Here is a 13,288-nt window from a genome sequence, read left to right on the forward strand (position 1 = left end):
CCTCTACACTGCCCTGGTGAGGCCCCATCTGGAGTACTGTGTCCAGTTCTGGGCTCCCCAGTTCAAGAAAGATGAAGAGCTACTGGAGAGAGTCCAGCGGAGGGCTACAAGGATGGTGAGGGGACTGGAGCATCTCCCCTACGAGGAGAGGTTGAGGGAACTGGGCTTGTTCAGCCTGAAGAAGAGAAGGCTGCGAGGGGACCTTATAAATGCCTACAACTATCTGAAGGGTGGGTGTCAGGAGGATGGGGCCAAGCTCTTTTCAGTGGTGCCCAGTGACAGGACAAGGGGCAATGGGCACAAACTGAGGCACAGGAAGTTCCGTCTGAACATGAGGAAGAACTTCTTCCCTCTGAGGGTGACGGAGCACTGGAACAGGCTGCCCGGGGAGGTTGTGGAGTCTCCTTCTCTGGAGATATTCAAGACCCGCCTGGACAAGATCCTGTGCAGCCTACTGTAGGTGACCCTGCTTCGGCAGGGGGGTTGGACTAGATGACCCACAGAGGTCCCTTCCAACCCCTACTATTCTGTGATTCTGTGATTCTGTGGTGCTGTCCTAGAGAGCTCACCCAAGCTCCAGTCAGTTGTAGCTATAAAATATATTAGACCAAAAGCAGAGTGTTTAATAGCTCTTCACTAATTTTTTCTTTCACAGTTTCTTGTGAACATGTAAATATTAAAATTCTTATTACAAGAAATACTGACTAATTTGTATCAAACTTTTCCATGCTGTCATGGGCATCTATCACAGCATCAGAAGTTGCATGTGTGTGAGTTCAGAAATACCATGGTAGCATTTGCTTGATTTTCAAAGCCATCCTGCAGTTTCAGGAATAGAGAATTTTATCATCAACACTTATTTTTTGATGCCTCAGTATTTCTGAGTGGTGAACACTCCCTTCCTTCTCTCTTACCTACTTCTAAGTTCCTCCTCTAGTGCATGAGCGTGAAGAGAGCAAATTCCATGCCTTAAGGCAAACTTCCCAAATCCTTCAAAATACATGCACTTACTAAGCTGGTAACTATGTGGTCTCTCTTACGAAAAAAACATGGTCCCTCCCTTCCTTCCTTACTCAAGGCATTTTATAGCAGTTTTCTAATCATATCATGCGCTGAGATGAGAAATACCATAATTTCTCACTCTACTGTTTCAAATAGCTTCATCTGAATCCTAAAAATCCTGAGAAATCTCTATACACAGAGTGTCTGTAGAATTTGGCTCTATTTTGCATTTTGTCAAATGATCGTTACGGATTTAAGTATTTGTTCTGTCATTCGCACACTTCTACATGTAGAGGACCCCTGGGTAAGGCGATCCAAAATTAAAGCGTGCAGAGAAATTAAGGTTCCCTCCAGTGCACAAGTCATTTGAAAATGTACCTTTTCTATCGAAGTATAAATATTACAATTGGATGTTTATTGAGGAAATACTTTTTTCAGGAGAATCTTAATTATTCTATTAAACGTATGGACCTTTCATATGTAGCTGCAGTATGATTGTTCTTGTTCTTGTTGATGGAGCCTGTAATGTTTGTTTGACTTGGTGGCTTAGCTTTGAGCAGCAGTGCTGGTCTTCATATTGTTACGGTTAAAACTGTTTTTAAAGTTTAGCTTCTTAGTCTGAACTATAAAATAGCACGTCTGTTTCCCTCAAAAAATTATGTGCTCTTTAAGCAAAGTGTTATTATCTGAGCATTTATAAATGGAATAGCTATCTAGAGCTAGTTAGTAGGAAAAAACCCACCCTGTTTTGAGGGGGCAGGGGGGAAGCAAAGGAAACACCTTCAATGTGTATGCATGTACATATATATTTATGTGCACACTTGTGTGTATACATATAAACATATAAATAGTCTCCATTCTCTCTGGTCCTCAATAGTCACAGCAGGGGTCTAATGCAGACACAAAATAGCCATCGGCTTAATATCAGCTGGCATTTGGTGCATAAACTGTAGTCAAGAAAGTGAGGTTGCAATTAAACTATTGACTTTTTGTAATTATCTGGGTTATGAAACAGATTTGGGGCGTAATTCAGACAACTTCTAAGTAGAGCTGTTCTGACATTCGAAGTAACTAAACTGATCATCGCTCTTGGGCTGCTGCTGCCGTGCATAGCACGCCACAGAGCCTGTGCAAGCACTATGACAGAAATGGGCTCTTTTCCTTCATTTCACGACTGGCATAGTGCCACTGCCCTGTAAAGAGTGTGGGCTTTTGGATTTTTTTTCTCTATTTTCATCTTTTTCTTCTTCTTCTCTTTTTTTTTTTTTTTTTTCTCCTTTCCTTCTGTGCTGCTTGGGCATCCATGCTTGTGAGTCTTGGACCGCTGTCTTAGCCTGCAGCAGGCTCCAGCATCACTGAGAGCTTAGTGCAGCACAAGTGCAAAAGCCCTTTACAGGGGTGCTACCATTTAGGAGCAAGTTTCCCATTTCCCTTTCTAATGCTTTTTCAAGACAAAGAATATGAGTGTTTCAGCCAAAAGCAAATCCAACTGCCATCCATAGGATTATGAATCTCGTCATAAAAATAAAAATGAGTTAAGGTTGATGCTAACATTTTTATGATAATTAGAAATACTCTGCAGGGTTATTTCCTTCATTTTGTGTGTTATACATTTTTATTTATATAAAAATGTCACATCGTTATTCATTTAGAAAAAAATCCTGACAAAATGACATTAGCCTGGGGCTAAATTTGACCATGTGTAGTAGTGACTTAAAGATGTGAGTTATTGCAGTATATTAAAACAAAGTTCTATAATTCGGCTGAAATTCAGAATGATTATGCAACTTAGTTGATGCTCTACAAGCAAATCTATAGAATTGCCAGGGGGGTTTTAAATACAGGTAACCTAATACAGGGACTAGAAACTAAAATCTTGTATTGCTGAAGCACTGTTGTGGTGGTCTGTGTTTTGTGTTAAACACAACTTATCTTAACAAATTTTATCTCTGCTAAATACAACTCTAATTCTGCATTGGCTGGGTTTTATAAGACTTGACTTTTTTTGTATTAGTTTTTCATGTGAGCCTTACGCGTGTCCTACAGAGATGTTGGCAATCTCAGGAGCATTTCAGAACAGGTTTTGTTTGGAAATGGTAGTGGAGTTACTAGAATATTGTTTGAAGTCAGTATTATCTTATTAAATACACACAACCTTATAGCTGCTTGTAAACCAAAATTTTAGAGCTGGTTTGTTTTTTGGTTTGGGGGATTTTTATTCCCCTAAGTTGGCAGAGATAGGAATCCTTTGCAAAATGTGTTTCTTGAGCTTCGCTTGTCTTAAAACTTTGGCTTTGAGCTGTAGAGAATTATAACTTGTGCTGAATTTTCATTTCTTCTGGTGTAATTACTCATATCTTTTTCCTTGTGGTATTGAAATAATTAATATCTGCAGGTAGACATCATCAAAAGAATATTGACTCAGAATGATTAACTGTAAATCTGACTTTGCTGTTCGGGGACACTGTGAAAAATGATTAATTTTTAACTTAGTAAATAGGTAATACTATGAAAATTTATTTTCAAAACGTTTTATGGAAGTGTTGAATGTTCCTGTCTGCATCTAGACTTCTGATAGACATAAATCATATTGAAGGAAATTTTTAAGCATTGCAGCTGTTGAATGTGGAAGAATAAGATTTATTGTGTGCATTTTCTCTTTTATTTGTTTAATTGCATTCTTTTGAAATCTTACTTGTTTCTTGTCATCGTGGTTCTTTTTCACCATATTGAATTCCCACAGAGATGATGATCCTCAGACTCTCACTAACACATGTAATTTTTTCTTTGAATTTCAAACATTTTATCTTGCATAAGGTAAGGCACTCAGCATGGTCAGTTTACTGCATAACTTCAGTCCCTTTCTGTAGGAGATACTGAAGTTTAACACAGAGAAACAAAATTCCTCTCCAAGGTATTCTCTGAAGTAGGTATGTCTAGTGGGCAGGAGAGAAATGGGGCTGTAGACGCAGGTCAAGCAACGCTTTCTGGAGCCATTTTTGGGTCCTTCTGAAAGCTGCCAAAGCAAAGGAGCCCAGAACCTCTCTGTCGACATATTTCCAGCTCCCCCATCTCTCAGAAGACTTGGTGGTGGAAGATTTTTCAGAAGATGAACTGAGTTGGAAACTGAGAAAGTGGGTGATGTGCAGAATGTCTCTGCTACTGATTGACATAGCAATGGTGTGGAGTGGTTTAAGCTCTAGATGAGTCTTTACTCTATAGAGTGTGTGCATCCACTGAAGAATTAATTTGATCACTGGTTTGAGAAATTATGTATATTATACAGTATATAATACAAAAACATCTCAATGTTTTGCTTTTTGCCAGTGCCACAAATCTGATTAACCAGTTTATTCTGCTTGCACACGCATGTATTCAAATGGCAAGCCCATTTTATGTCTGTATGAGATCAAACCCAGTCTTTCAGTCTGCTCTTTTAGTTTTTGCATATGTGTTTTAGATACCTCTACAATATTTGCTAGAAAAACATGCCTGTCATTCCCATGTGACCCGACTGTCTTGCTAGGAATACAGGTCCTCATGGGCTGTTCACGTAATAAGAAATCCTCATTTAAACAAGAACAGTGGGATTATTCATCTTGATAGAGAGCAGTGTATATATATACTATATATATATATATATAGTACTATGTACAGTCACATTTTATGAGGTCAACTGAGTTCCTCCTTATTGTTCCAACAACAACGTGAATAGTGACAGCAGTCCATCAGAAAGCCCTCGCAATTTTGGGTAAAAGTGATATTGCTGGCTAATGGTAAATCATCGCAATGTTGACATCTCAGTGTAAAAACACAGTGTAGCTCTGAATGCTGAATGCCTCTCTCAAATGCTTAGAAGTGGAGTTTGAGACATTTAGTTAAGAGCTCACCTGAATTTTTCCAAAAGCTGCAGTAATCTCTAATGGGATATCTTGGGCAGGCTGGAAAACTGAGTGAAATTAGTTATTTTGTTCCTAACTTACAGAATGAGGGAGTGGCAGAGGATTTTTTTTTTTTAGTGTCTTTTCTAATATAATTTGTATTGCATAAAAGAAAATGCAGATAAAATAGAAACCTGCATATTATGTTTATGAAGGTCTGCACATCTGCAGTCAGTTATTTTGGATGCAATACACTAAATCCAAGACTTTTTGACTGTTACTCTAGGACCATGCGATTGTAATTCTGGTGTTTACTGCTATTTCATTTTTACAACTGTCTCCTTTGTTGTCACTTAATGATGTGCTTTACACTGCTGGAGCCTTTTTATGTTAGTGATCATTTATCTGCACCCTGTCAGGACCCCGATACAGCTGCTCTCGATGCAACAGAGCAAATAACTATTGGCGAGCAGAGCTGCTGGCTGAATTCAGTGGAAACCAAACATTTACGTGCTTCTGAAAAGCAACACAGCTCTCAGCATCCTTCAGCTGTGAGCGCTCACACGGGTCCAGGCCCTCCTCAGCCTCTTGGCAGCCGTGGAGGTACCCGGTTAGGGCAGTCTTGGTGTCTGGGATGTTGCGCTGGAGCTCTGCCTTGTCCTGTTGCAGGACACGGAGTTACAGTGATGGGCTGGAGGGAGCAATACCAACACCTCCTTGGGCACCTGTGCTCCGGGGCTGTTGGGATGTGACAGGATTTTGTTAATGAAGATCTGCTGTTTGATTTCCAGTGGTAACTTCTTCCTCTTCTGAAAGCGTGTTGATGTGACAGCTGCGTGCAGGTGTTGAGCAGGCAGCGTGCCTTTGCAGCGAGTCCTGAGAAACGCGTAGGCAGGCTAACGGAGAGGTGCAGCTAACGAGCGTGGTGTTTGGCAGCGTGTTCCCCACCCCGCTTTCTGGCCCACTGCACAGGTGATGTCTTCAAAGCTGTTCCTCTCTGCTTCATCTGGGAGCACCGAGGCTTTTTTCTGTTTTGACAGCAGAAGCATGGGAGATTTCCAGCACAGTGCACAGGTCTTTCCACTAATGAGACTGTATCATTTAAGCAACTCATTTAGTGTTGCACTGGGTGCTCGTGCCCAGGTGGGGGCTGAGGGGTCTCTGCGAGGGGAGGCTGGGGCTGCCCTGGGCCGGGCACAGCCGGTTCCGTCCAGTTTCAAGGACCCCAGCACAGGGCACAGTCCAGCCCCTCAGCCGGGCTGGGCGCACCTCAGGGAAGCGGGTTTAAGAAAGGGGAAAATGCCATGCAGCACCGAGGAGTGAGGAAAAAATTGCGAGGCAAGGAGTCAGCAGTGAAGCTGAGCCTTGGGATGAGCGGTGGGGTAGGGGAAGGTCTTCATTTCTCACCATCCAAATATATTTTTATTTAGCAGTATGTTAAATTAAGTTTTCTTAAGTCTAGTTTGTTCTGCTTGTGAGGGTAATGGATAAGCCGTCTCCCTGTCTTGACCCTCAAGCATGTTGGTGTGATTTTGCTACCCTGTGCTGTTGAGGAGGGGGGTGAGAGGGTACCTGGGTGGGTGTGTGGCAGCCGGCATTGGGCAGCCCACCATGAGTGGGGGGGAAAACCTGCAAACCCTCCTGTAAATCTTCCAACTTGGTTTTCAGGTTGCTTTGGTCTTCTGCCCCCTTACAAAGACCTGAGAAAGCCCCTTCCCTACATACGGTCTTTGTCATTAACCAGTAAGTTATCATCCTCGGTTTATGACAGTTGACTGATTTTATGCTGTGTCAGGCAAGGCTCGTGTTTCTGAGAGGATTGCTCTCCTGAATTCGTGAAAGGCTGCTGCAGAGACACTGCGAGGTAATTATCTCACAATTAGGCACGAGGGAACAGTCAAATTTCTACACCCACATGTCACACTTCTGCTATCTATACGAGTAGTAAGCAAGTCAAGTTTGTAGTAAAACATAAACATACATAGTTATTGTGGCATAAGTGTAGATAATGCGAATAACTATTGTAAATTAAGCCACATTTGTTTTTACCATAAAAAAGGCTTTGAAATGGTATTTTTTATTTGAAAGATTCAGTATTCTCAGCCCTGAAAATATTTCTCGGAGAACCCTGTCAGCGATTAAACTGCTAAAGTAATTCGCAGCTTTATAAATAAAACAATACCAGGAACTATGAGTAAAGGAGGAAATGGGCAGTTAATTATTGGCTTTATGGTGTGAACTACAAAACAAAAGTGAAATAGCACCCACATTTTCAACAAATGTTTGAATGACTCTTTGTCCTTTGCCAGCTTCTCTTTTTACAGGGTTTCAGACATTTTTACACCATATATGTTTAAAGATTTGAAACAACTTAATGTAAAATCTAGAGGAAAGAAGAGGGGCCAGTGGGCCTCTGTGAATTAAGGGCCAAAAATTTGGGTGTGGTGAGAGCAGCAGCAGGAATTGGGCTAGGAGCAGTGTCTATGTTCAATCCAGAACTCTTTGTTCATTTGTTTTTTTCTTTCGGGTTGATTACTCTCAATGTTTTCTGAACATTAAAATTCAGAAATGATGACTCCCAAAAAGTCAGTTGGACTTCTGTCCTTGATCTCAATGGGTCTTGATTTCATGGTATTTATCTTCGCTAGGATAATTATAAATTGATTCATTTTCAAGATATAATTTTATGGATATTCAATTGTTGCCAACAAAATATTGGAGAAACAGCATCATTACTGTCTTTGTTTAAAGCTCTCTGGGTGTCTGTGTTTGCATGTAATAATATTTATCTGGCGTTATTCACATTGCCATGAAGACACTGTTAAATAAGTTCTGTTTACTTTTACAACTCATCTTTATTTTCCTTCCTGAGACTGAAAAAGTTGCTTTTATTTTTTTATCTATTTATATTTATTTCATGAATTCTTTCAGTTTTAAGATTTTTTTTCATCCTTTTTAAAACAAATGGGGCTCTACCCTGATGCAGGAAATCTGTGGTAAAAAAATGGAAATTGGTTTCACTCTCAATGTGATGCTTGTCATCAGTTAAAGTCAAGTCTGAGTACAGTGTGTCAAAATAAATGCTTGTACATGAGGTTCTAGACCGAACAAAAGGGAGGAGAGAATGTCAACCATGTGTTATAGACCAGAGCTGGGGGGAGAGAGGAGGGGGAAGACTTTGCAAACAGTTCTTTGTTTCTTGTGCACCTTAAGGTTTTATGGCATCTGTCGGTGTCTGTTCTTGCAGTTAACTCCCGTTGGAACAACCATCTTTACAGGATTTTCTGGAAACAATGGTGCTACTGACATTGATGATGGTCCAAATGGCCAGATAGAATATGTCATCCAGTACAATCCTAATGACAAGGTAAGTGCGTTTAGCTTTTTTTATTTGTTGTTACACACCTTCACACCTTGAAGCAGCAAATGAACAAGAAGTTGCTGTTGGACTTTATAAAGGAATTATTTCCTTCGTAATGTAGGCTGTCCTCTCTGCCTATGAGCCTTGCTTGTCCTGTAAACACAGCTGGATTTACCTTCTCTCTCGTTGCCATGCTGTTAGAAGCTGGGTTACTTCAGTATCAATCATTAATAATCCCATGTCTTCTCCAGTGTTGTTTACGCACTCATCTTGATTTTGGCATGCCTCTTTAGTCTGTGCTGGGTAGTTGTTTTTACTCCTACACTTCTATACCTAATAGATTCACAACTAGGAAATAGTCATAGGCATGACTAAGTAACTCTCAAAAGAGATGTTCCGACTTCTCTCATGGAGCCATTTATATTTAAAAATCACAGTTTTAGAAAAAATTGAATATATATTATTAAAATAAAATAGCAGTAATCCCTACCTATTATCTTTGCAAACACATGCTTTTAGAGGCAAAAAGCTTAAAGTATTAAAATATATTCTCTTTAGGGTCAGATGTATGAGTTTCTCTGTTACAACAGGATTTAGCGCGAACGCTTTGTGTGGTGTCTGTATGCATTTTTGTAGCAAATTCAAAGTAATCTGAGCAATCATTTTTTGCAAACCAGACTATCTTTTGCCGTAGCCTAAAAGCACAATTACAGTGGATCAGCTGGTGTGATAATTTGTTAAGCAGGCTAACCTGATTATGTATTCATCCCAAAGATAATTAGATGTTTAAGCGGGGGTTGAAAAAGTATATGGTATATATACCTGTCATTGAAATTCCTTACATAAGGGGAGTTTGAGCACAAATGGTTTTGTGGGAAAACAGCAATCTGATTTTCAGTTTAATTAGAAGTGTAGGCACACAAGTTCTAATTCTATTTCTGCCATTTAAACTGTACACCTCATAAAGGCTTCAGTGGTATTTCCATTGAAGTCAACAAGAATTTCAGTATCTACTGAATTACACTTAGTGCTTATGCTTTTTAAGAGGTAGAATTTTGTAGAATAGTGACAGTATCAAGGAATAATTCAGTGTGAACTAATGATATAAGAGCCTACTTTTTTTACTTTTCATTGGGGCAATTGTTGATTTTTGTATAGCTACCTGCTGAGGCATAGTATTTACTTACTATATCTACATATTTTGAGGACAGGGATGGTTTCCTGAGAAACTTTGCAGCACCTTAAGCCACAGTCTTTTGTGAGGACCTTTTTTTTTTTTTTTTGCAAAAAGGCAGTGTCTTTTTGACAAAAGAGGAATTGTGGTGTTAGTTTTTTGGGAGATAAGGAATTTTCTTACTTTATATGTTGTTTATATTTGGAATTATTTCATTTTTTTAAATGTTTGCAGTCACTTTGTAGAGATTAAATTGATTGCACAGACTTGAGCAGTCTCTTGATTTATGACACTTCAGTGAGACTACTTAAATGAGTAGAATTATTAGCGCACGATGTATGGGTTCGTCATGTCACATTCTCAGCTGTTTCCCTAGGGATGAGCATAGGCTTGGAGTGCCAAGGCCAGGGGTGAGATTGACAGCCCAGCTCAAGTGTGTTTACACCAATGCACGTAGCATGGGCAATAAACAGGAGGAGCTGGAAGCCATTATACAGCAGGACGGCTACGACTTGGTCGCCATCACAGAAACGTGATGGCGGGACAACTCGCATGACTGGCATGCTGTCATAGATGGCTACAGACTCTTTAGGAAAGACAGACCAACAAGGAGAGGTGGGGGAGTTGCTCTATATGTGAGGGAGCAACTGGAATGCATTGAGCTTGGCCCGGGGGCAAATGAGGAACGAATTGAAAGCTTGTGGGTTAGAATTAAGGGACAGGCTCACACGGGTGACATTATGGTGGGTGTATACTACAGGCCACCTGACCAGGAGGAGGAGGTTGATGAGGCCTTCTACAGGCAGCTGCAAGCAGCCTCACAGTCACAGGCCCTGGTTCTCATGGGGGACTTCAACCACCCTGACATCAGCTGGGAAGACCATACAGCTAGGCAGGTGCAATCCAGGAGGTTCCTACAGAGCATCGATGGTAACTTTCTGATGCAAGTGGTGGAGGAACCAACAAGGAAAGGCGCTCTGCTGGACCTTGTGTTAACAAACAAGGAGGGACTGGTGGAGGATGTGAAGATTGGAGGCAGACTCGGCTGCAGTGACCATGAAATGGTCGAGTTCAGGATCCTGCGTGGAGGAAGCAGGGCGATAAGCAGGATCAAAACCCTGGACCTCAGGAGGGCTGACTTTGCCCTCTTCAAGGAGCTACATGGAGGAATCCCGTGGGCCAGGGCTCTCGAAGGCAGGGGGGTCCATGAGTGCTGGTCGCTCTTTAAACAACACTTCTTCCATGCACAGGAGCAATGCATCCCCCTGAGAAAGAAATTTAGCAAAGGAGGCAGGAGACCTGCATGGTTAAACAAGGAGCTTCTAGCGGAGATCAGGCAGAAGAGAAAGGTCCATGGAATGTGGAAAGAGGGACAGGCCACTTGGGAAGAGTACAGAAACGTGGTGAGAGCATGCAGGGATGCGACGAGGAAGGCCAAGGCACACCTGGAATTGAAACTGGCAAGGGATGTCAAAAACAACAAGAAGGGCTTCTTCAACTACATCAGCAGCAAAAGGAAGGCTAGGGACAATGTGGGGCCGCTGCTGAATGAGGCGGGTGTCCTGGTGACGGAGGATGCGGAGAAGGCAGAGCTACTGAATGCCTTCTTTGCTTCAGTCTGCAGTGCTAAGACTGGCCCTCAGGAATCCCAGGCCCCGGAGGTAAGAGAGGAAGCCTACAAAGAGGACGACTTTCCCTTGGTCGAGGAGGACTGTGTGAGGGATCGCTTAAGTGATCTGGACGCCCACAAATCCATGGGCCCCGATGGAATGCACCCACGAGTGCTGAGGGAGCTGGCGGATGTCATTGCTGAGCCACTCTCCATCATCTTCGAGAGCTCCTGGAGGACAGGAGAGGTGCCCGAGGACTGGAGAAAGGCCAATGTCACTCCAATCTTCAAAAAGGGCAAGAAGGAGGACCCAGGGAACTACAGGCCGGTCAGCCTCACCTCCATCCCGGGAAAGGTGATGGAGCAGCTTATCCTGCAGGCCATCATGAAGCAAGTGGAAGAAAAGAAGGTTATCAGGAGTAGTCAGCATGGATTCACCAAGGGGAAATCATGCCTGACCAATCTGATAGCTTTCTACGATGACATGACTGGCTGGGTAGACGAAGGGAGAGCCGTGGATGTTGTCTACCTAGACTTCAGCAAGGCTTTCGACACAGTCTCCCATGATATCCTCCTAGGGAAGCTGAGGAAGTGTGGGCTGGATGAGTGGTCGGTGAAGTGGATAGAGAACTGGCTGAATGGCAGAACTCAGAGGGTTGTCATCAGCGGCGCTGAGTCTAGTTGGAGGCTGGTGACAAGTGGTGTCCCTCAGGGGTCAGTACTGGGCCCAGTCTTGTTTAACTTCTTCATCAACGACCTGGATGAAGAGTTAGAATGTACCCTCAGCAAGTTTGCTGATGACACCAAACTGGGAGGTGTGGTAGACACACCGGAAGGCTGTGCTGCCATTCAGCGTGACCTGGATAGGCTGGAAAGCTGGGCAGAGAGGAACCTGATGAGGTTCAACAAGGGCAAATGCAGGGTCCTGCACCTGGGGAGGAACAACCTCATGCACCAGTACAGGCTTGGGGTGGACCTGCTGGAGAGCAGCTCTGCGGAGAGGGACCTGGGTGTCCTGGTGGACGACAGGTTAACCATGAGCCAGCAGTGTGCCCTGGCTGCCAAGAAAGCCAATGGGATCCTGGGGTGCATCAAGAAGAGTGTGGCCAGCAGGACGAGGGAGGTTCTCCTTCCCCTCTACACTGCCCTGGTGAGGCCTCATCTGGAGTACTGTGTCCAGTTCTGGGCTCCCCAGTTCAAGAAAGACGAAGAGCTACTGGAGAGAGTCCAGCGGAGGGCTACAAGGATGGTGAGGGGACTGGAGCATCTCCCCTACGAGGAGAGGTTGAGGGAACTGGGCTTGTTCAGCCTGAAGAAGAGAAGGCTGCGAGGGGACCTTATAAATGCCTACAACTATCTGAAGGGTGGGTGTCACGAGGATGGGGCCAAGCTCTTTTCAGTGGTGCCCAGTGACAGGACAAGGGGCAATGGGCACAAACTGAGGCACAGGAAGTTCCGTCTGAACATGAGGAAGAACTTCTTCCCTCTGAGGGTGACGGAGCACTGGAACAGGCTGCCCAGGGAGGTTGTGGAGTCTCCTTCTCTGGAGATATTCAGGACCCGCCTGGACAAGATCCTGTGCAGCCTACTGTAGGTGACCCTGCTTCGGCAGGGGGGTTGGACTAGATGACCCACAGAGGTCGCTTCCAACCCCTACTATTCTGTGATTCTGTGATTCAGTTCTTTGTACTGGTGGTATGTATGACTGAAGAGTTTATCTCCTAAACTTTATAAAAAAACCCAATTATTTTCTGTGGAAATAGTGAGTACTGAAATGTTATGGTAACGTTATCTTTTAACTGCTTGCAAGACAGCAGCATAATAAATAAATGCTCTTACACTACCACAAATACTTGAAAAGTAAACAGAAGGCAGGAAGGAGTGAAAGGAATGGACAAGTGGTTTCATATTTGAAAAGAAAAAAACAAAAAAAAAACCTCAAAAACCAAAAAAAACCAAAAAACACCCAAAACCACCAAACAAACCCCAAAACACAAAAACCCCAAGATTTGAATTTTTTTCTTTGCTCTTTTTTCTTACCCTTAACTTAGAGTACTTAATAAAAATATCTCAAACATTTTCTGCTTCAATAAAGACTATGAAAAATGTTGGCACTTAGAAAAGAACTCTTCCAGAAAATACTTCTTCCGGATAACTTTAGAAAATGGAAAGTGTTTTAAAAAGATTAAACATTTTAGCATCTGTTGAATACGTTGGTATACTGAAAACAAATAAAAAAATCCAAACCCCTTAAAATATTA

The 13,288-nt window shown here is 42.6% G+C and overlaps 1 protein-coding gene across 22 annotated transcripts in view; it reads left to right on the forward strand.

Annotated features, from left to right (window-relative positions):
- Positions 1–13,288, forward strand: part of PCDH15 (protocadherin related 15) — a 1,100,829-nt gene that overhangs the window by 788,376 nt on the left and 299,165 nt on the right. For all 22 annotated transcript variants that reach the window (XM_075423218.1, XM_075423232.1, XM_075423229.1 and 19 more), the window contains one exon: positions 8,131–8,250. In XM_075423218.1, coding sequence (XP_075279333.1) covers positions 8,131–8,250 — 120 coding nt within the window. The remainder of the gene's footprint in view (positions 1–8,130; positions 8,251–13,288) is intronic.

Source organism: Opisthocomus hoazin, chromosome 6 (assembly GCF_030867145.1).
Source record: "Opisthocomus hoazin isolate bOpiHoa1 chromosome 6, bOpiHoa1.hap1, whole genome shotgun sequence".
Classification (NCBI taxonomy): Eukaryota; Metazoa; Chordata; class Aves; order Opisthocomiformes; family Opisthocomidae; genus Opisthocomus; species Opisthocomus hoazin.